The 24,736-nt window shown below is 37.0% G+C and overlaps 1 protein-coding gene across 5 annotated transcripts in view; it reads left to right on the top strand.

Annotated features, from left to right (window-relative positions):
• Positions 1-24,736, top strand: part of LOC126325851 (clavesin-2-like) — a 223,457-nt gene that overhangs the window by 195,719 nt on the left and 3,002 nt on the right. For 3 of the 5 annotated variants that reach the window (XM_049995348.1, XM_049995374.1, XM_049995382.1), the window contains 5 exons: positions 369-562; positions 669-779; positions 907-1,051; positions 3,788-3,844; positions 6,980-11,793. In XM_049995348.1, coding sequence (XP_049851305.1) covers positions 369-562; positions 669-779; positions 907-1,051; positions 3,788-3,840 — 503 coding nt within the window. In that variant the 3' untranslated portion in view covers positions 3,841-3,844; positions 6,980-11,793. Of the gene's footprint in view, positions 1-368; positions 563-668; positions 780-906; positions 1,052-3,787; positions 3,845-4,571; positions 4,639-6,979; positions 11,794-24,736 lie in introns of those variants that run through there. The other 2 variants (XM_049995358.1, XM_049995366.1) reach the window with 2 other exon arrangements.

The raw sequence follows: 24,736 nt of genomic DNA, 5'->3' as shown, positions 1-24,736 counted from the left end.
CATATTGCACTACTGCTCACAGTATGGCTCTAGCTGCCAGAGACTGTGGTCATGTGTGTTGTGTGTGTGTGCTGTCTATTTTTGACAAAGCCCTTGTTGGCTGAAAGCTAACTTTCCAATATACTTTTCGTTGTGCCTTTCTGCAAGTCAGCATCTCTGTTATATGATGAGTAGTGACTATTCTTTTCATTATATTGATACTGCATTGTTACATTTTGATATGATGATGATATACTGTGTCATCCTGGTACCAGTACACTGTTGCTTTTTAAAGCATAGATATACAATATGCAAGGAATGTATGTCCCATCAGTAGTGTGTTAATAATCCAATGTGCTTCAGTGGTCCATCAATTGTCAATATTTCAGAAAAAGCTGATTTGAAGAAAGTGACAATAGAAAACTTATTTCAACAACTATCAACAACACTTTCCTTTTTTCTTGAGGACCAACATGTGCAGATTTCTGGGATAAATATTATCATGGATCTAAAAGGATTTGGATTTAAGCATCTGTTTGCTCTCACGCCTTCATCTGCACTGTTGTTAACAAGATTATTTCAGGTAAAATTTTAATTTGAATGTACTTTTCATTGCATTACTTTTCATTAACAATGGTGAAAACTATTAATTGTGTCATTACCTTCTGGTTATCGCTGTCGTGTTTCAGGATTGTTTTCCCATCAGGCTTAAAGCTATCCATGTGGTAAATGAGCCTATTTTTATTGGTTCGCTGTTTTCTTTATTCAAACCATTCATAAAGGAAAAACTGAGGAAACGTGTAGGTAGAAATTCAAAAGATTTTTCAAATATCTCATATCATAAAAATCTCATATCTGAAAACATATTTTAATATCAAAATGTTAATTCTCATAATCATATAATCAGAAACATTTTCCTTCTTTCAGATTCACTTTCATGGTACTAATTTGTCCTCACTGCATGCTTATTTACCATATGAAATTTTACCACGCCAGTTGGGAGGAATGGTGCCTGACTTCAATTTCACTACATTCAGAAGGATTTTTGAAGAAAATGAAGATGTAATTAGAGGTAATAAATTGGGTTTTGATGCACTAGGACATCCTAGTTTGACAAAAAGAGTCTAAAGAAAATAATGCTTCACCCAGTTTCTTCAGGCTTGATACAACAAGAATACTTAGGCTGTTTTTTGGTTCTGATTTAGTTTCAAGAAGCCTGTCCTATAAATTTTTAAGCTGTGATTGTTAATACTGACACAGAGAGTTCATTTTTTAACTATCTCATACCAGAGATTGGGTATGGACAAATCACACTATAGAGCACATACGCTACTCCTCTTTTTTTCCAAAATAAGTTACATTTGACCTGTTCACATTTAACTATTATATTCTTTATTAGACAAAACAAAACTGCATACTAAATTTCCTTTCACAGTTAGTGGAAAATTTTAATCATAACAATGATAGAGAGCCTTAAAATATAATGCCTATATTTTATTATATAGTGCCTGAGAATTTCGAACAGCTGTCTGATTCAGAATTACAGGATTTAATATGAAAATGCTATACCATCAGCACACTTAGTTACATCCAAAAATATTAATCTTAATTTACTTATCACTTTATGTATATAATTCATATAATTTATCAATGTTATTCAGGCATGGAATATTGCAAACACTTTTCACTTTCCGTTATCTTGGTATAATGAAAAAGTTGCTCCCTACTTTTAATTCTATGTGTAATGTAGTTTACATGCACTACTTTCTGTGACCCATTTGTTTTAATCATTTCCTCTAACCTCACACCCATTTGCTCAGAAAAACACACATAGTCAGTATGGCTGGAGGTATAGAGCTGTGGCAGTTTGCTGGCTAAAATGTTTGACTGCTTGATCAGTATAAGAATGCCCTACAGAAGGCAACAAATGTGTCTGAGTCTTGGTCCAGCACATGGATTTAATGTATCAGGAAGGTTCATAACATACACACTCCACTGCAGAGCGGATCACTAATTCCAAAAATTACTCCAAGTTTGAAACCACCTGTTTATATTCATACACATTAATCATATTGTCTCCTAAAAAAATTACCAACCTGTCTCCAGTTTCACGTCACAGTCTCATTTTTCTCTTATAACATTAATGTGAAATGTTGCTCATGACATAACATCATAATATTATTGATAACACAATAAATATATTAAAAACAAAGATTCCAAGACTTACCAAGCAGCTGCTTGTGTCTGTGTATGTGCGGATGGATATGTGTGTGTGTGTGTGTGTGTGTGCGAGTGTACACCTGTCCTTTTTTTCCCCCTAAGGGAAGTCTTTCCGCTCCCGAGATTGGAATGACTCCTTACCATCTCCCTTAAAACCCACATCCTTTCGTCTTTCCCTCTCCTTCCTGAAGAAGCAACCATCGGTTGCAAAAGCTAGTAATTCTGTGTGTGTGTTTGTGTGTTTTGTTCATTGTGCCTGTCTGCCGGCACTTTCCCGCTTGGTAAGTCTTGGAATCTTTGTTTTTTAATATATTTTTCCCATGTGGAAGTTTCTTTCTATTTTATTTACATCATGATAACACAATAATATTGATAAAGTTGACAAGTTTTCAGTGCTAAGAGCAAAAGATGAGGCAATTCTTCCTTTCTTTCAAATACTAATTCATTCCAAAAAAACTAAATTTCTTAGACCTTCTGAATCCAACAAAATTTACAACTAATGATCTTCATGTCATGGGGTACCAATCCACATTCATCACGCAGTGCACCGTCAAAAATACAGTTTACATTGTTTTTGTGTAAAATACTTCCTCTTAGGAGGGACTTAAAGTTTAGGAAGAGGATCTTTTTCAAGTAAGAATGATTTGCTGCATAAAATACCTCCCAAGTATCTTTAGAGCTCAGAGTAACTTTGCTCAGTTCTGTCTGTGTTACTTTTCTATCTTACTGGCAACAAGAAGGAAAGGGACTTTTTTCTCACAGTGAAGACTTATAAATATTTGACCTTAATTAATCAATTTCATTTTAAATATGACTCTTTGAAAACAACATGTACCCATGATTGCTTAACACACATCATCTATACAAAAGAACATATAAAACAGTACCAGAGGATAATGTTGGTAATGTGTAAAAACTAACATTTTGGCTCTGGAAACCTCAAGATGAATACATTTTCCCATCATATTTCCAAGAAATAGCGTTTTTTTTATCTATTTATTTTCCAAGAAAGGATGCCCAATTTCTTTTAAGGAAAAGAATGTACTGACAGAGAAACTTTGAGAAAAGTTTGGAAATTTTTATGTGAAGCTAGTTGACTTTCTTCCATCAATATCTTATAATGAATGATTTGATCTCATGTCATATCTCATAAAATGGTACTTAGAATATTATTGATGAAGGTATTATTTTTATTTTGCATTAATATCTTTATCAACAAATACCATGTCAATGTTTATATAGCACCTGAATATCTTGCCAAATCTCACATGAAAGGTAAGAAGTTTTGTAATGATGACCACCTGTTAATGTGAATAAACTGTATGATATATATCAGTGCTCATTGACACTCTGTTTTGTTATTGATGGTAAAGTGAGCTGAATAGTGTCATAGAATGCTTTTGACATGGTATTAGAAGAAATTCAGTACCTGAAAAGATGTGGCTGTTTATCAGTCAATTTCCTGTTGAGATGAATGTAAAATTTATCCTCAGTTTTGCTTCCTGATAACATTAAAATCTAAGGGTCTACAGAAATGAGTTAATACACAATACCAGCTTTAAATGATCTATAATCTCTAATGTTCCAGGATGGAGGAAGTTTGGTTACAACAAAACACTACAAAATTATATCATGAAGTAGTAAGGTAAATTTTCAAAATGAATTTCTTTGAATATATCTTTATGCTAATTTTAAGTTAAAATTTTTTTTGACACATTGAATACTGAAATAAACTGAATTAAACATGTAAATTATATTCACAACTATTAATGAAAGGAATAATTTTTTTTCCATTTAATTGTGATACATTTCAATATTGTATTTGCATTATTTTAAATTTCTTACATAGTAAGGTTATTTGTGCTAGAATTAAACGAAGGAAACAGTCAAGCCTGTTAAAGAACTGATCACAAATGTAGCAGGAATTGATGGCATTCCCTGTAGGATCTTACAACTCTCCCTCCAAGTATAATTGACCCCTTCACTCACATATTTAATTTCTCATTAGGATCAGACATCTTTCCTGAACTGTTAAAAAAAATCCAAAGTGATTTGTATTTTCAAAGCCGGTGACAAAAGATAAAGTGATGAACTATTGCCACATTAAATTAACCAGTATTTTTATAAGTGCTGGAGAAAACATTGTAAAATAAGTTTTTAAAGTGCCTAATACTAAAATTGAAAATTAACTACCATATATACTCGAATAATCTGTGCCCTCGAATAACCTTCGCACCCCAATTTTGAGGAAGAGGAAAGAAAATTTATTTTTTGCTTTAATTTGTTTTATTTACAAAAAAATTGTTCCAACATTATGATGTGTTCACAAGTACATATAATAACCACTGGTTTGAAACAACACTGTTGTACAGGTTGATACAACGTTAAAATGCAACCAATTCAGTGGCGTGCAGCTGGCCAGCCAGCAGGTGGGTGGCCAGTGGCGTGCAGCTGGCCGGCTGGCCCATTAGATGGGCGGGCGGCCGGGGAACATTATCACCACCAGCCGGGACTCTAGGCATACCTACAATAGCAAAAAAAGAAATGTGAATTATCTTGTTTAAAAATTTGTTAATATGGTATGTGCAATAAAATATTTTAGTAAATACTGGTACATTTCCTCTCTTACCACTCTATTCAAATGGTTCAAATGGCTCTGAGCACTATGGGACTTAACATCTGAGGTCATCAGTCGCCTAAAACTTAGAACTAATTAAACCTGCCTAACATAAAGACATCACACACATCCATGCCCGAGGCAGGATTCAAACCTGTGACCATAGCAGTTGTGTGGTTCCAGACTGAAGCGCCTAGAACTGCATGGCCACTGCAGCCAGCCCACTCTATTCATCACTTTCATTGTCATCACTAGTGGATGAATCATTGTTGTCTTCACCATCTTCCCATAGAGCGTCGTCCTCTGTTCCATCCAGTGAATTTGTGATTCCACATTTTTTGAAGAATTTTTCCACCAGTGGTTGTGGAATGGAGTACCATGCACTTTTCACCCATTCACAAATCTGGGACAAATCTGACCATTTGATTTTTCCACTAGATGTGAACTTATGGTTTTCATCAGCCATCCATTGTGTATATTGCTGTTTAAGTGCAGCTCTGAATGGCTGATTTATACACAAATCTAGTGGTTGTAGGATGGATGTTAGGCCTCCAGGGATAAGTCAGTTTTTCCTTTTTGCAATTTATCTCACCCTTCCTTAGTTGTATGTCCACGGAAGCTGTCCAGGACCAACATGTTGCGTAAATTCAGTAACGCACCAGGACGACATTGCCAAACATGTCACACTCAGTCAATTATAAGTTCATTGTCCATCCACCATTTCAGATTCGGTCTCATTAATACCGGTATGCCTTTTAGTGATATTTTTGGAATAGTTTTCCTTTTAAATATCACGTAAAGTGGTAGCTTTCATCCATCACCAGTTAGTTTCTTGAAGCTGCGTTTTATTTTTTCACCAGTCATGAATACAACTCTGACTCATGTCATACTTTCTTCCTGCTGCACAGTTTCCAATATTCTCGGCTTCTTCATTAATTTTCACTTTTTCTTTAGCAGTGTACAAGTGATAATGAGAACTTGTAGCCATAATTAACAAGCTTGAAGGCATTAATACTTCACTCCTAATGTGCTACTGATGCATCACAACCTGAAGCCGCAAACAATGCAATAGTAGGTGGAGCAGTACCAACAATGTTTCGAATAATCCGGTCACCCCCAGTTTTTTGCCCTAAAATTTGGGGAAAAACATGTGCGGATTATTCAAGTATATACGGTAATTCCCAGCACAGCCACCTCTGCAGCTGTTTCTAGGGTATTTGCATTTCAGTGTTACTGTTATGATTGGAAGAATAATTAAAGCATATAGAAAAACATGACTATTTATGGAACAATGTTACTTGTGGTGAAAGATGCTTGTGTGGCCATAAGGGAAGCACTTACTGCACTTTATTTCCCAATGCCACCTGATTGCTGAGCTAAAATAAACTGCGAGTAAAATAGATGTGGAATTGGGCTTCAAAAACTGCCTAGGGGCTATATATACAAATGCAAACTTATCTAAGTTTTTAAAAATTCTGTCAGTTGATACCAATTAAAAATTTGAATCATGGTTGTTGGGTGCTATGGCAAACTATCTGAAGGAGGTATGTTCAGAGAATGAATGTCAGGAAATGTATGTTGAGCTACTGTTTGTCATTTCTTAGAGAACTTTAGCAGACCTTTTTCTTACAGATGCTTTGACAGTGGCTAAAGTTATAAAATTATATACACTCAATAGCAAGAAACTTATCAAATGTGTGTTTAGGATAATGATGAATTACTAAGGAAGAAAACAGATACATATGTCCATGTTGTTGATCATATATTTATGTGCATTTGTCTACTGCATAACCACCATCAACAGGGAAAGACACAGTGTTGAAGCTGACAGTTTTCTAATACCACTGACATCTGAACATAGGTACCACATTTACAGAAATTTCATATCATGTTCAGAGAAGTTTAACTTTCTTTTGTAAAATGTGTGACCAGAAATAGTGTTACTGACTAATCTTTCAAGAGTAATTTATTTGAAGTTCAAAATTTTGGGCCATTTACTTTTATGTTCATACCAGGTCATTGTAAACAAGATGAGTTATAAAGCAATACAGTTACACTTACTTCTTGAACCATATCTCTTTGCCTTTTCATTTCATAACCTTGAAACTGTACTACAGATGTGATATTCAACTAATCTCTGAATAGTTTAATTTTGTTTTTCAGTTGTGCCGTTTCCATGAAGGTAAAAGCAATATGAAGAAGTTATCAACAATATCTCACAAGCAATAGCTGCCAATGAAACCCCATTGCTTGGATTTTCGCTGGATTTCCATCTGCTGAGAATGCTTACTGCAAACACACACACACACACACACACACACACACACACACACACACACACACACACACACACACACATTGATGAGCCAAGTCATTATGATCACTGCCCGTGATGATAAGGGAAGCATGTAAGGGGAGAAAAAATGAATGGTGTGCCATTCTCATGATGATATGAGGCGAAAACTGGGAAATCCGTAAGTGACTTTGATGAAGGACAGATTGCTGTGGCACAGAGCCAGGGAATAAGCATCTTGTAAATGAGAAATATGGTTTGCTGCTCACATGCTACTCTCATGAGAACTTATGGAAAGTCGTTGAAATATGGTGAAACTATGAGCACACAAGATGTTGACCAGCTGCACCTCAGTGTAGAACTTGTAAATCTAGGTTTGTCCACTCAGTAAAGCAGGTAGCAGCAATCTGTGGCAGATTTGGCAACAGACAGTGCTGGTACAGGCACAAATGTTTTGGAGCACACCATTCAGCACACATCATAGTACATGGGTCTCCCCAGAAGACCATCCCAATGATTTCCTTTGTTGTCCCAACGATGCTGTCAATAATAATTGCAGTGTGCATGGAATCATCAAGATTGTACTGTGGACCTATGGAAATTTGTTGCTTAGTCAGATGAATCATATTTCTTGTTACATCATGCTGATTTTTGTATCTACCATCAACCATGTGAATGGCTGCTGGAAACATGTATTTTCCCATGGACACAGGCTGGGGGAGGGGGTGTGGGCAACAAGTTATCCTATGAAGAACATTCACCTGGGAATCTGTGAGATCTGCAGTAATAATTGAAGACATCATGGCAGCTATGGACTAACACAGGTATGGTCCAATAAGACATGTCGAAACATTTCCTGAAAATTTTTACACAGGAAGAAGATAACAAAAGAAATGAACTGACAAAATTTTAGCTGCTAAGGGGCACTGCTGGTATTTTGTAAAAAATGTTGAAGTTACACATTTTTACCACATGAAGAACAGCTAATAACAGTGGTTTGTGCAGCCCTGCCCACCTAGCACGCGACTCGGCGAATTCACGCAGTGCCGTGTAGCGGAATTATCCTGAGTTCACAGACACCAATTCTAAGCACCTAAAGCCTGGTTTACAATGGAGCAAACGGAAGCAGACACATGTGAATGAGCATTTGCACAAAACCCACTACCATTTGCTTGTATATGGGTAGAATCATTTATGCCAGAGGGAATGGAAGGGAAGACAAGGGAACAGACTTTGCATATGAATGCTGTGTTATTAGTTTTTAGTTGTTGGAGGTAATAGTCTGCATACTGGATACAACTCTACCTTGTTAGAGCACAATGTGAAACTTTGCTATGCAGTGAGGATCATTTTGCACAATGAGCGCACTGTTCTTGACAGAGTTACAAAACAGCACAGGGAAGGAAGACTGTAAGTGTCTCAGTTTGTATGGAAGCGTGACATGCATGGAGATCATGCACTTTACACAGAATTGCACCTCTATCTCTCCTTAACACTGGTCCAAAAGTTTCCTTGTATGCCGGCTGCCATTTTTCCCTGACTTCTCATAACCATTGGGGGGGGGGGGGGGAGGGGGGGGGGAATTTATAAACAGGAAACTAATTACCGACGTCGAGCTTCATCTCAAGAGGTAACACAGCTAGTGTGTAGGGTCTAATGGTCATATCCTTTGACTTTTTTTTCTAAAGCAAAAATGGTCTAGTGGCAAAGCATGGCATCAAATCCTGTTCAGACCACAACTTTTCACTATGATTTTTAACTGAGAATTCACTTCTCACAGATGTTGGAGTGGCCACAAAAAACGTGTCGTTTGGGTTCCACATTAAACTGCAGGTCTCCATTTTATGATTAGACATCTGGATAAGTTTAGGGTGTAAGTAGCTGCAGTGGCATCCAGTAGAAAGACGTGCAAGAGGCATAATAGGTACACCAAACAGAATTCTCTTTTGCTTGTGGTTGTTAGCTTGTTTGCTCTGGTGAAAAGCTGGCTTAAACTGTACACATATTTTTTTGAATAACTTCATATCGACAGTTCAATTCTTGCAGATGTAATTCTGACAAAAGTAGCTAACAGAAAATAAAATCAAGGCAGTATTTGATGTCAAAGATGACTTACATCAATAAGGACTTATAATTTGTTAAAATGAAATGTGTCTTGCAGTACTACATTTTATAACAATTACTGTAGGCCATTCCTTATAATGATATTTGAATGCTGTACATTTGACTATCAGTGAAACAGCTCTTTGTTTATTCCCTGTAGTTGCCACAAAAATGCGAAGTGTCTAGCGATTGACAAAAACAAACATTTTCCTTGCACCAGGCCCACCAGACAAAGGAAAAATTGATGCAATCAGGCACTTTGCAGTAAACACTAGTTTTATTTAGACAGAACTGGGATGGAGTCCTAAATGGCCTCAGCCATTGTTCTGCATATTGCGCTGCATACCAGGCATACTTGATCAAATTCGTAAAGCGTGGCAAAGAATACCGGTAACGCACAAATGACTGGAGCATAAAAACACTGTTCAGCAGGTAAACATGAAATCAGAGAGAGGTATCGGAAATTAGGTTGTCCAATTATTTCCTGAAAAATGCTTTCCACTGTCAAAAAAATTCTTTATCGAGAAGTTGAATCACATTAATAGTTCCAGGCAGAATCCACATTACATCTACAGATTTTTTGTCATCATTCACAAAAACCAAGAATCCAACAAAAGCAATGAATTAGTTTCTGCAGAGGAATACATTAGGAATAAAATGTTGAAAATTATTCTTTCCCATTTTTCCAGGTTTTGATATGCTGATTACAAGATTTTTGCAACTAACCAGTCCATTTTTTATTTTTGCTCCTAATTTGCCTTGTGGTTCTTGAAGACTGATATACAGCTGCCGAAACACTAAATCACTCATACTTATCACTGGCATTATCATATGTGAATGTATCATTGCTTTAATTGATTGGACAACTGACTCTGAAATCATAAAGTGCAGTGTGCACGCAGTTCTTTCACGAAACCTGACTGACCAGCATGATAAACATCAGTTGCGGGGATAAAAGTTTCATCTTTACATCAGCTACAAATTTCTCTATAGCATTGTCTATCACTGGCAGCTGCTCTACACGTTTACAAGATGTAAATTTGGTAAATTGATGACTTCCTATCCTGTACAATTTCTTGAACCTGCGTAGCAAGGTCGACAAAGCCGGGAAATTAGCAATGTTCATGTCAGGTGCAATTCGGAGGGCCCAGTGTCATAGGTCTTGATTGGTAATGGTACATAGCCTATAACAAGCAGTTCTAAATCTTTTGAACAGTTTTTCATTCAGATGGTTTCAGGTTTCTGTTTGTTGCGTACTTCTTACTTCATGTAATTCATTCCTCCATGTGCACAATTCCTGAAATGAAAACTCTTTTGCACACTATGTAACTTCAATCATTTTTTCCCTTCTTCATTTAACCATTATTCCACTGCCTTTCCTTTGTCACTGAAAGCTGTTGCGGTACATATTTTTTTTAGGCTTGGATGGTATTTTTCTTCAGAAGTGTTACTGGCACAACTAACATTGTCTGAACCACAGTTCATGGAATCATCACAGTTATTTCCTATTTCTTATTACACATCCACAGTTTCAAACAAAATGTTGATACAATTCAAATGAACGTCCAGGAAATCAACTAACAAATGACAATTATATACGTCCTCAGGAGAAGTAAGTGATTTCAGCTGGAAACCACATTCTTCATATTTCATCATTGCTAAATTGAGAACATTAATTGGATTCCACATTTCTGTGAAACTGGAATAAAACAAAGGTACTATTAGCAGGAAAGCACAATAAATATTAATTCAGCTTTATCTGTATTCTCAATACATACAAATACTGCAAAAAGCAGAGAAGTCACTTGAGTAGCTAATTCAAGAGAACAGCAACTGTAGGTTCAGAGTAACTATCAATGAACAATAATCTGAAATGTTCTTTACAAATTATGATCAAGTTGTGTCATTTCCCTTGTTTACAAATGTACCACCGACTTCAGCTGTGTGTGTGTCTAGTTGCACATGTGCAGTTGCTGTAGCACCAGTAGGGGTGTACGTTTCCACTGCCACCATGTTTTATTGGACTATTCCCTTGTAAGAGAAGATTACTGCAGAGTACCTAAATTCCATCATGTCTGATGTGTTACCAATGGTAATGGCATCTTCCTAGGCTAAAAGTCTTCATCACAAGGCCAGAATCATACTACAGTGGTGAGAGGAGAATGACAGTGAACTTATGTTGATGTTTTGGATACCAAATTCACCTGATGTGTATGCAGTAGAACGTATCAGGGACACAAGTGGCTGCTAGTTCCACACCCACCATCCACAGGCATATAATTTATGGGAATTGTGTGGACTTGTGCACAGATATTTGGTGCCACATACCTCTGGAAACCTTCCAATAACTTGTTGAATCCCTACAATGCAGAATGACAGCAACTAGTTTGAGGAATCAAAAACAGTTTCTGACCAATGATACCCACAAAAGAGAAAGTATTTTACAATGTGATAAATAATACTCGATTTTTGTGTGAATACAGCTGTTCTAGTTACATGTGAATAAAATTTAGCCATGTATCCTTCTCTCAAAGTATTTTGTGTTATATGCTTTCCTGTGAAATAAACACTTGCACTCAAATGATGATGTGATTTTCAAATGACAATGTCCAATCTCTTCATACAGTGAGATAAGTACTGAAAATTGTTTAACTTCTCAGTTAATTACTCAGCACTTTTTTGCATCACTTCCCAGTTTTTCAGATATCTAAGAATACCTAATATAATATGTCTCTATCTTACACATTTGCATTTGGTGATTTACTGGCCTACTGGGGTGTAACTTTGGTTAACAAAGGTGGATGCCATTTTTCAATTACAATGATACAGAACAGTTTACATTGATTGTATCAGAGTTGAGGTTCGATGTGATCAAGCAACTGGAAGATGATTTACACTGACAATCTTATGCTATGTTTAAACAAGTTGTATGCCAGTATTTTGTGCTACTGCTGGAATCAAGCTTACAAAAGATTATTGAGAGTGAATCATGTTCCAGTAGTTTCCCATCAAAAGTGCCTTGCATGCTATGTGCAATGGCACATAATGAACTGCTATAAGACTAATAAAATTTGAGGTATGTTCTTTGTGATTTTATGAATCTCTTTGTGGATGAATTGGTGCCCAAAGCAGATATGGTCACGACTGCATGCATGGATAATACAGCCCATGCTGCTGTGAATGACATTATGGTGGGAGAACCCAGACTACACATGGTAAGTACAGCTACCGCAGGGAATCCTGATGTATGCAGAGTGGCAGCACAGACACAAGGCACACAGGCAGACATCTACAGGACAGTTGATGAACAAACTATTCAGACTAAAAGTGCTAGGCTGAAGAGGCATACTGACAATGATGAGGTTCGAGGCAAGAACAACCAGCAATGTGGAAAGTGATGTTGGTACCTCAGGCATTTTGTCAATGCAGTGAGGCAGTGCACAAGCCCCTGCTTGTACCCAAATGTGAGGGATGGGCGCTAGTTGGCATGCACACTTGTCAGGATCTTCCACTGCACCTAAAATGCAGAAAGAACACAATGATATCGACTGTTATGGATTCCAGTTGATTATCTATCAAAGATAGAAAGTAGACATTGGTTCAGCCTTTTCTCTTAGCTGCCAACAATCCTGCAGTCAGAATTGGAACATACAGGAAGAAAATGCTAACTCTGGAACTGGATGACAATTTCTGCACTACATGGATATTTTTCATTGATGAAGTGACTGGACCAATTTTAGGATCTGATTTTCTCCAACATTTTTCGATTTTGCCTGATTCAGTGCACAAATGCTTAGTGCAAATACCTATCACTCCCAAACTCACTATCATGTCAGACTGCATACTATGCAACACCGTCACTTTCGGACACAAGAAGATTTCTGGGCTTACCGCATCTTCTGCATTGGTCATGCAACAGTCAAGATCATCTCAAAGTTGAGTCCACACAAGTGCACTATGCTAGAAGACACAGGGTACTTATTTGCACAATACAATCAAGCATTTGGAGTTGAGAGAAACCTACAAGATACTCCAAGCATAAATTTCTGACATAAGACTGTGTTCTGTGGATTGGTCAATAACTCACGAATTACAAAATGAAAATACTTAACACCGAATGAAAATTTCGATGTCACAAAAAGAACTGGACTGCACACATGAACAGTTATTCGACAGTTTTAACATCTACACTGCACAGCTACAGCATCAAATGGCAGCTGAGCTTTTTGCTCCTCTTCCTTCTTCAAGGCAGTCTGTGTCAGGCAACAACCTTGGTCAGCAATTCCTGCATGAGTTTCCTGTGCTGAAAGAAAGCAACAGAAGTCATTCCACTCAACATTATATTTGAACAATACCAGCTCCCTGTGGCTTTCAGACCTTGTTGCTTGTCTCCCAATTAGTTATCTACAGCAAAATAGTATAACAATATTTTGATCACTGAAGGAGATGTTTCAATGTCACATAGAATGTGGGCAGTTCCATTGCAAATGGTACAGAAGAAAAATGGATCATAGAGAATCTGTGTAGACTACAGGAGTTTAAACACACACACACTATTCCAGACTGGTACCCAGTTTCTCTGATAGCAGACTTTAATGGTAACCTAGAAGGTGCTTGCTACTTCAGTCTTATTGACAGTGCTAAGGTGCTTTTACAAATATCTATGGCTCCAATAGACAAAAAAACACAGCTCTGACTACACCCTTTGGTATCATTGAGCACAATATTATTCTTCTGCCCTGCAAACCACTGCACAAACTTTAAATGCATGAGGTGCTGCAAAGACTGTCATTCATTTTCTGTTACATGGATAACTTTTTCAAAAACAAAAGAAGGGCACATCAAGCTTCTATATACTTTGTTCTGTAGACTGGAGTGCTATGGTGTAATAATTAATAAGAACAAGTGTGTTTTTGTAAAAAAAGAAGTAATGTTTATTGGATAACCATAGTATCTCATTGCTTCCCAAAAAAGTGACAGTCATTGTAAATGTACCTCCTTCTTCCACATTGAAAGGCCTTTGACGTTTCCTTGGGATATTATATTATTACAAAAAGACACTCTCCACCTTTGGGAGAGCTGCAGGAGCCTCTTAACAAACTGTTCACTGGTAAAAAATACATTTGGCAGCAGGAACTTCTGTGGACTCCCATAGCTACATCTGCATATGGCGACATAAAAATGCATTAGTGAATGCTACAATATTGGTACATGCTGTTCAGAATGTACCAGGTTACCTTGTGGATTGTCAGACAGCCCACAGTTACCTTGCAGATTGTCAGGCAGCGCTGGGCACAGTGTTACAACAATATGTTGCAGCCAAATGGCAACCTTTGGTTTTTTTTTCCAAAAACCTGTCAGTGCACAAGAAACAAAGGAATTTGTTTGACAGGGAAATCATGGGCATCTATTTAACTACCAAGCATTTCTGACCTTTCCTTGAGGGACAGATATTTAAAATTTTCACAGATCACAAATTACTGACTTCCTTTTTCAAACATGTTACTGACCTCATCAGGTTTGGTATTCCTCAAAGTATTACAATGGACGGGGTAGGCAGTTTGAATGCCAACTGTCTGAGTAGCTTCTGAGATTATGAGGGTGCAATCACATACAAGCTACAAGCTAGCATACCACCAGCAACAGGATGGTAGAGTGTATGCACCACACCCTGAAAGCAGCTTTAGCTTGCTGTGCAGAATCCTGGACAATGGCACTACTGTTAATACTTCAAGGACTCCACACAGTACTTAAGGATGACTTATGGTCTTCCTCTGCCTAGTTAGTCTATGAAGATCAGGTGAGAACATTGGAAGAATTTTTCCCAAGTATGTCAGTTAGGGAATATGCCTTATTTTTACACAGCCTGCAAACTTATGTGCAATTCCTCAAACCTATCAGTCTGCCATGACATGGGGATAAACCCATTTTAATCCAGAAAGACTTGTTCAAATGCTACTTTGTATGGATAACAGATACCGCTGCAGGACCTTGTCTTTCTCTACCACATTTGGGGCTCACCAGCATACTCTAAAACATGTCCAGACAAATCATGCAATGAAAGAGCCCAATTGTTACATTCCCCACATGACATGTCAGACAAGGATAGATACTTAGTGATCCTGTAAAGACCAAAAAGACAATGGTGTTTGTGAAGTCTGGTAGGCAGGTACTTAGTCGATGCCCGTTGGTCTTGGTGGCCTCACGGTTTCAAGTTCAGTCCAATTGGTTTACCTGACAGACCGTGTGTGTGTCTTGATAGGAAGCGAGTGGAAGCATTGATTCATGAGTTACTTGTGATATAAAAATGAACCTGTCTCCTCCCCTTAATTCTTTAATCTTATAAAGTTCCTTATGAAAATTTTTATCCTTTGTAGGCAGGGTCTAGCTACCTATCTCCCTCACCCTAACCTGGAGTTTCCATGTTATAATCTAATTTGGCTTCTTTTTTTAAGTATGTTGTTTTGGATTTAACATTGTTTTCCCTACAAATCTTTGGTCATTCTTGTTTTTAAAGTTATGCGGGCTCCATTGTCCAATTATATCATCATATTTCCTTTCTTTTTCCCAACTGGACATTGAAGTCTACCAAGGTTTATACATTCCTTTTATTTATTCTGCTCCCTGTTAATCTGAGAAGATTCCAAATTTTATTTTTCCCTTCCTTTGTCTCTGTTAAGAATTTTTTTAACCTGTCAGATTGTGAGCATTTATTATTGTGTAAGTTGTATTCTTTGTTATAAAAGTTGCATTTGGTGTTTACATTGCTTGAAATCCAATTACTGACTCTATTATTTTTATATTTACTATAAATCCTGTTCCAGATAGGGCACATTGCATCATAACCTTCTGTCCTGGCTTCCCTTTTTAAATTCTGAATTCTTATTATTTGAGTGTTTGTTCTAGCATGATTCTTGTTTCTTGGAAACTAGCCATCAAATTCTTTTGTTTATTCAATTCACCTGTGAAATTCTTGAGTTTTTTAAGTCTTAAGTTGTGAATTAATGTTGTGTATTGCTATATACAGTTTTTACTGATGTTGAATCGTCTTTTTGAGTGTTAGTGTGCATTTGAGTGATTGAAAATACTCAGATTCATTGCTATCTTCTAGCTGGCTACCCACCAAATCCAATGCAGCTTTTACCTACCTTTTTGGGCAAAACAGTGGTAATATTTATTCCTAAAACACCTTTCCATATTTGGCTTTCAAAGGTAATTAATCTTCATTAGAGCAAGCTATGATTTACAACTATGATGTTACGAAGAACTCAACTCACAGATGGTAAAATTGTTGTTTATTAAAATACAACTGGTTTTGCACCACTAAGCCACATCATCAGGTGAACAATGTGAGAGATCATACGCATACCCATTGCTCCTAGTCAAAAGTTACTATTAAGAGAACATTGTCAATTTTATGGTGAGTGAAAGGTAAAGAAGAATGCCCGATTCTTTAAAATTTGCCTGCATCAGTATGATAGCAGGGCAGCTCAGTGCACGGCAAAGCAAAAGTGGAAAAGAGAGGAAATATAGATTTAAGTGTTAGGATGTCTTTTCTGAATGTATTTGTCTGGAGTGTTGCCATGTATGGAAGTGAAACATGGATGATGACCAATTTAGACAAGAAGAGAAGAATGTTGAAGATTAGTTGAGTAGACCATGTAACAAATAAAGAGAGACAAGAAATTTTGAGGCACAACTTGACCAAAAGAAGGAATCTGTTGACAGGACAGTCTGAGAAATCAAGGGATCACCAATTTAGTATTGGTGGGAAGTGCGGAGGGGGGGGGGGGGGGGGGGGGGTAAAAATCTTTGAGGAAGAGCAAAAGATGAAGACAGTAAGCAGATTCAGAAGGAGGTCAGTTGCAGTAGTTATTTGGGGATCAAGAGGCTCGCACAGGATATAGTAGCATGGAGTAGTATAGTAGCATCAAACCCATCTTCAGACTGAAAACCACAACAAAAACAGAAGTAAGATATAAAATTGACACAAGATTATTTTCAAATTGATTTAAATTGATTTGAAATTTTAACTATATTTTTTTAAAATTATTGCCATTATTCCTATCTGAATAATTCAGCCAGGAAAAAAAAAAAACACTTGTAAAAGAAGTATCTAATTGTTAAAGAAACACTTTTTATGGAAAAGATTAAAGTATTCTGTGTTCTCTGACCTGCAATCTTTCATATGTTTGTACTATTTGTTGATTATTGTGTAACAAGCAGTATGACAGAAGTAGTAGGTCTGAAATGGTGCAAGTGTGATGTTAGTACTGTGGTATTATAGATCAATACCATGCTCTCCAGCATCTCACCATTGGCAATGGAAACAAACATTTCCGACAGGCTCTGAGAGCACTTGTATGGGGACCTGGCTGATCCAACAATGCACATCTGCTGAACCATTCCTTCAGAGTCTCCAACTATGAATGCAATCTGCCACTGTGATATAAGATGGCAGCCAGACAGCTACACACCCAGTCTCTGTCACAGTGTTTGACAGTCTGGAGCCTTAGTCAGTTCGCCTGTGCATTAGAATAGAATAGAATAGAATCTTTATTTGCCTTTCAGTATGTTTTCCATACAATTGGCATCATCAGTGTCGTCAATACATTTTCTTTTTTTAAATTACAGTAATTATTATTGTACATAATTGTGCCTGTGCAGGGCAAGCAGATATGCAGGCTAAAGTAATATTTAGAATACAACAATTATTCATTCACAATAGTAGTAATAATAATAAATCATAACAGTTAAATATACAATAGTATCAAGATATATTTGTGGTACACCTTACGTATCCATGTAAAAAGTCTTTGTTGCTACATTACTGTCATAAACAAATAGGTATAATTCATATGGCAGTATTTTGTTTCATGTAGCATATCTCTTTTGTGTCACTGTTTTGAAACTCTTCAAGTGAGTAATATGGCGTACATTTGAGCCACACTTCTATTGTTTGCTTAAACTTATTCAGCGGTAGTTCGCTCACAGCCTTTGGGAGTTTGTTATAAAATTTAAAGCTAAGGTGTCTATGGCTCTTTTGAGTTAATGTGAGCCTTGTGAATGGTAGGTCTGTGCTACTATTATTTCGAGTATTATGAACATGCACTTCAGATCTTAAATTAAAGTTCTTTATGTTCTCTTTAGTATATATTAAACAATTATAAATGTATATACTACGTAGTGTCATTATCTTTAGTTCTTTAAAATGATTTTTGCAACTTTGTCTTGGTGCTAGTCCTAAAATGCACCTGACTGCTTTCTTCTGCCACTTGAAGATGGTACTTGAACCCACTGAGTTGCCCCAAAGAAGTACTCCGTATTGCAGTTGTGAATGCAGGAGCCCCACACTGCATGACACTCTTTCGCTTCTTGTAATAACTGGACTTCGTTACTGTTCATTCTTTTGTGGAGTTTCTTCACAATGCTTTGGAGGAAACTACAAGTTAAGTAAAATTTCTGTTCACTGCATTTATGTGTTTGCTAATCATTTCTGCTCCTGTCCAGCTTCACTTCAATGGCAGCTGCTGCACCACTCTGTAGTCCACCTCTCCTTATCATTGCATAGAAGTAGTACACAACAGGTATGCTAAGTATGTTACGGTGTGAGTTGTTGTGAAGATGATAAATAATGGAAACCAATGTGCAATACCCATGGCAACATGTGGGTGGGTACACAAGTACTTGTGTATCCACCCACATGTTGCCAATGTTGTTTTGGAAATGCTGCTGTAGTTTTCCTGGGAAGTCATTACACATCTTCCATACAGTACCAATCTCTCCCCATGTGATTTCCATATTTTTGGAGCCCTGAAGAAAGACAGTCATGGCCATTGATCTACAATGGATGAAGAGGTGCACGCTTGGGTATAGCCACAGTTCTGCAGGCAATCGCAAACATTTTTCTATGAAGGCATCAATCATCTTGTCTCATAGGCGCTACAGTCTGGAACCACGAGACCGCTATGGTCACAGGTTCGAATCCTGCCTTGGGCATGGATGTGTGTGATGTCCTTAGGTTAGTTAGGTTTAACTAGTTCTAAGTTCTAGGGGACTAATGATCTCAGAAGTTGAGTCCCATAGTGCTCAGAGCCATTTGAACCAACTTACATTTTCCCATCAGTCTCATATTAATTTGAATGCCCCAGATCATTAAAGGAAGACACTGCAGAGTCAATACAATATTTCAGTAATTTGGTTGAATTACAGAAGAGTTACTCATTTTTAGTAACTGAACAACTTCTGTAACTCCTTTAACAGTTGAGATGACAAATATGCTGTCTGCTAGGAAAGTATGCAAAGCCTGTGTAAGTGAATCTAATAGGTCTACTTTTGACGGTCTTTTATGTTTGTGTTTTCTGATAGCGTTAAGAAGAATTTCCTGACTTTAGTAGCCTATGACTTGAATCTAACACCATCTATCTCCCATCTACTGCCATTAGGAGTTGAACATCTGTTGCCTGAGTTATTTATTTCATGCCATCAATGATACTAATTACAATTGCTTTGTACTTGGAATTTTGCGTTTTTTGTTCATAATAGATGAATTTCAATAAATCTTTGTGTGTACCTTGTGTCTTGATTGGAGCTAATACTCTGAATTAAATAAAGCTCTTTCACCCTTGTGCATGACACTATGAGCTCAGATTTTACACAGATCTTGGCTCCTAGTGCAACTGTCCCTGACCTGTTGTAAAGAAAAACTATATTCAATGTACTGAAAAAATATATTTAGGAAAAAAGGAAATTTTTATATACTTTGTGCTCTTCGTAAACCTCTTTCATTGTTCATTCAGCAACTTCTCTCTGAATAGTGTTACTAAATCACCATTTATCAGTCTGTGTAACCATCAATAAGAATACTTTACTTCTGCCATAATCTAGAATGGAAGTTCATTTCGTAAAACCACCTCAAACTTGGTAGAGATGAGCATTCTATGAAAAGAATCCACAATATGCCAGATTAAAACTAAGCAACGCAATGCCCAGTATAGCTTTGATTCTTCCCACAGTGAAGCCCAAGTATCCAAGTTAGAAATTTCTTTTATGAAACTCTTTCTACAAATTAAAGAATATCACAGTAACATGGACCATAAGAAGTGTTTCAAAACTGTAAATATCAGCAATGCAAAATTAAACAATACAAACTCCATGTTGGAATATCAGTAATATCAGGAAAAGGATAGACTACTACTCAGCACAAAGATGACCCACTGAGTTGCAGTCAGACACAAGCACAATGAAAAGACTGTTACACCTTATAGCTTTCAGCTAAAGCCTTCTTCAGCAAAGGAGCTGATGTTGGTAGTGGTGATATGTGCAGCAGGCATGTCCGCTTTTGTGTCTGTGTGTGTGTGTGTGTGTGTTTTCGTTGCTGAAGAAGGCGTTGTTCGAAAGCTGTAATGTACAATAGCCTTTTTGCTGCGCCTGTCTACTACTCAACCATTATCTATATAGTGAGTAGCAATATATTCTTTTCCTAATACTGTAAATAGCAGTAAACCATTTGTGTGGAAACTACCATTAGTTAATCAACAATTTATTCAGAAGAATGTGTTATTATGTTGTGTATCAAGAAGTACAAACTTTGCTTGTTTATATGCAATGAATCATTCAATGTTGAACATATTATTATTATCCCCCCCTCCATGAACCATGGACCTTGCCTCCTTTTCAGTAGTTGCAGGGGAACAGTCTGGATGATTGACTGATCTGGCCTTGTAACATCAACCAAAATGGCCTTGCTGTGCTGGTACTGCAAATGGCTGAAAGCAAGAGGAAACTACAGCCGTAATTTTTCCTGAGGGCATGCAGTTTCACTGTATAGTTAAATGATGATGGCATCCTCTTGGATAAAATATTCCAGAGGTAAAATAGTCCCCCATTTGGATCTCCATGTGGGGTCTACTCAGGAGGACGTCATCATCAGGAGAAAAAAAAAATAAATAAAAAAATTAAAAAAAATGAACTGGTGTTCTGTGGATTGGAGTGTGGAATGTCAGATCCCTTAATCGAGCAGGTAGATTAGAAAATTTAAAAAGGGAAATGGATAGGTTAAATTTAGATATAGTGGGATTTAGTGAAGCTCAGTAGCAGGAGGAACAAGACTTCTGGTTAGGTGAATACAGTGTTATAAATACAAAATCAAATAATGGTAATGCAGGAGTGAGTTTAATAATGAATAACAAAGTAGGAAAGCAGATAAGCTACTATGAACAGCATAGTGAACACATTATTGTAGCCAGGATAGACATGAAGCGCATGTCTACCACAGTGGTTCAAGTTTATATGCCAACTAGCTTCACAAATGATGATGAGATTGAAGAAATGTATGATGCAATAAAAGAAATTATTCAGACATTTAAGGGAGTTGAAAATTTAGTTGTCTTGAGGGACTGGAATGCAATTGTAGGAAAAGGAAAAGAAGGAAAAGTAGTAGGTGAATATGGACTGAGTTAAGGAATGAAAGTGGAAGCCACCTGGTAGAATTTTGCACAATCATCAATTAACACTTGATTTAGGTATCATGAAAGAAGACTGTATACATGGAAGAGGCCTGTTGACATTGGAAGGTTTCAGATAGATTATGTAATGGTAAGACAGAGACTTAAGAACCAGTTTTTAAATTGTAAGACATTTACAGACCACAATTTGTTGATTATGAACTTTAAATTGAAACTGCAAAAAAGTAGGAATGTAAGGAAATGGGACCTGGATAAACTGAAAGAAGCAGAGGTTACTGAGAGTTTCAGAGAGAGTATTTGGGAACAATTGGCAAGAGCAGGGAAAAGAAATACCGTAGAAGAAGAATGGGTAGCTTTGAGAAATGAAATGGTGAAGGCAGCAAAGGGTCAAGTAGGCAAAAAGAAGAGGGCTAGTAGAGGGCTAGTAGAAATCGTTGGGTAACAGAAGAGACATCAAATTTAATTGATGAAAGGAGAAAGTATAAAAGTGCAGTAAAGGAAACAGGCGAAAAGGAATACAAATGTCTCAAAAATTAAATCAACAGGAAGTGCAAAATGGCTAAGCAGGGATGTCTAGAGGACAAATGTAAAGACGTAGAAACATGTATCACTGGGAATAAGACAGCTACTACCTACAGGAAAATTAAAGAGACCTTTGGAGAAAAGAGAACCACCTGTATGAATATCAAGAGCTCAGATGGAAAACCTGTCCTAAGCAAAGAAGGGAAAGCAGAAAGGTGGAAGGAGTATATAGAGGGTCTATACAAGCATGATATACTTGAGGGCAATATTATGGAAATGGAAGAAGATGTAGATGAAGATGAAATGGGGGTATGATACAGCGTGAAGAATTTTACAGAGCACTCAGAGACTTACACTGAAAAAATGTCCCAGCAGTAGACAACATTCCATTAGAACTACTGACAGCCTTGGGAGAGCCAGTCATGACAAAACTCTTCCATCTAGTGAATAAGATGTAAGAGACAGGCAAAATACCCTCAAACCTCAAGAAGAATATAATAATTCCAATCCCAAAGAAAGCAAGTGTTGACATATGTGAAAATTACTGAACTATCAGTTTAATAAGTCACGTCTGCAAAATATTAATGCAAATTCTTTACAGATGAATGGAAAAACTGGTAGAAGCTGACCTCAGGGAAGATCAGTTCGGATTCTGTAGAAATGTTGGAACTCTCAAGGCAATACTGACCCTATGACTTATCTTAGAAGATAGGTTAAGGACCGGCAAACCTAAGTTTCTTACATTTGTAGACTTAGAGATAACTTTTGACAATGTTGACTGGAATACTCTCTTTCAGATTCTGAAGGTGGCAGGGGTAAAATACAGCTAGCGAAAGGCTATTTACAATTTATACAGAAACCAGATGGCAGTCATAAGAGTTGAGGGACATGAAAGGGAAGCAGTGGTTGAGAAGGGAGTGAAACAGAGTAGTAGCCTGTCTCCAATGATATTCAACCTGCTTACTGAGCAAGCAGTAAAAGAAACAAAAGAAAAATTTGTACTAGGGATTAAAATCCATGGAGAAGAAATAAAAACTTTGAGGTTTCGTGATGACATTGTAATTCTGTCAGAGACAGCAAAGGGCCTGGAAGAGCAGCTGAATGGAATGGACAGTGTCTTGAAAGAAGGATACAAGATGAACATTAACAAAAGCAAAATGAGGATAATGGTACATCAAATTAAATCAGGTGATGATAAGGGTATTAGATTAGGAAATTAGACATTAAAGTAGCAAAGGAGTTTTGTTATTTGGGGAGCAAAATGACTAATGATGGTCGGCGTACAGAGGATATAAAATGTAGACTAGCTATGGCAAGGATAGCATTTTGACAAAGAAAAATTTGTTAACATCAAGTACTTAAGAGTTAGGAAGTCTTTTCTGAAAGCATTTGTATGGAGTGTGGCCATGTGTGAAACAAGGACAGTATACAGTCTTGACAAGAAGAGAATAGAAGCCTTTGAAATATGTTGATACAGAAGAATGCTCTAGTTTAGATGGGTAGATCACATAACTAATGAAGAGGTACTGAATAGAATAGAGGAGAAGAGAAATTTGTGGCACAACTTGAGAAGAAGAAGGGTAGAACACTTTCTGAGGCATCAAGGGATCACCAATTTAGTACTGGAGTGAAGTGTGTAGGCGTAAAAATTGTAGAGGAAGACCAAGAGATGAATACACTAAGCAGATTCAGATGCATGTAAGTCGCAGTAGTTATTCAGAAATGAAGAGGCCTGCACAGTATAGAGTATCATCAAACCAGTCTCTAGACTGAAGACCATGACAACATTATTATTATTATTGTTATTATCATCATCAGCACTTTCAGCCATAACAGTAACATATATAATCATACCATTATAACTCATTCTGTGGGCATGAGTGTTCTCCTTCATGATTAGTTCTGTAGTACATGATGAATGAATGATTGGATAAAGGCTAGTGATATGAATACAGCATGGGATAATGTACATGGTCATTGCTGAAAATGCTACTTCTTCATGTCTTGTCTTCCTGACATTGTTAAAAAAATATCTTTGATCATTGTAATTTGAGATTTTTTTTATAAAATGGGAAAATAGAATACCATTTTCAATATGATTTTGTTTGCATTTGAAAGCAAAACATTTTCCATTCTCTCCTGTCATCACCCAAAGAGCAATCTTTGTTTATGGTGACTGCATCTAGCCATTATTAAAATTAAATTGTAAATGTCTCCTTGAGTACTAGAGAAAAAGCAGTGCAATGACATATATGTGAATAAATTAATTTTTGGCAGTGTAATGTAATAGGGTAAATGAAAAAATCTCCTCACCAAGTGGCAGCAGAACACACACATTAAAGAATGTTATAATTGGGCAATCTTTCAGAGCTAGTGGCTCCTTCTTCAGACAGAAAGGTTGAAGTGGAAGGAAGAGGGTTGAAGGAAAAGGACTGGAGAGGTCTAGGAAAGATTTCATTCTCATCCCATCTGGTAAGTCCCCCCTGACCTGTGGTTCTGGGTCACTTCTCCAAAATCTACCCCTTTTCCTAAACC

This window comes from Schistocerca gregaria, chromosome 2 (genome assembly GCF_023897955.1).
Source record: "Schistocerca gregaria isolate iqSchGreg1 chromosome 2, iqSchGreg1.2, whole genome shotgun sequence".
NCBI classification, from domain to species: domain Eukaryota; kingdom Metazoa; phylum Arthropoda; class Insecta; order Orthoptera; family Acrididae; genus Schistocerca; species Schistocerca gregaria.
The sequence above is the reverse complement of the archived record's forward strand: the minus strand, read 5'-3'. Positions and strand labels throughout refer to the sequence as shown.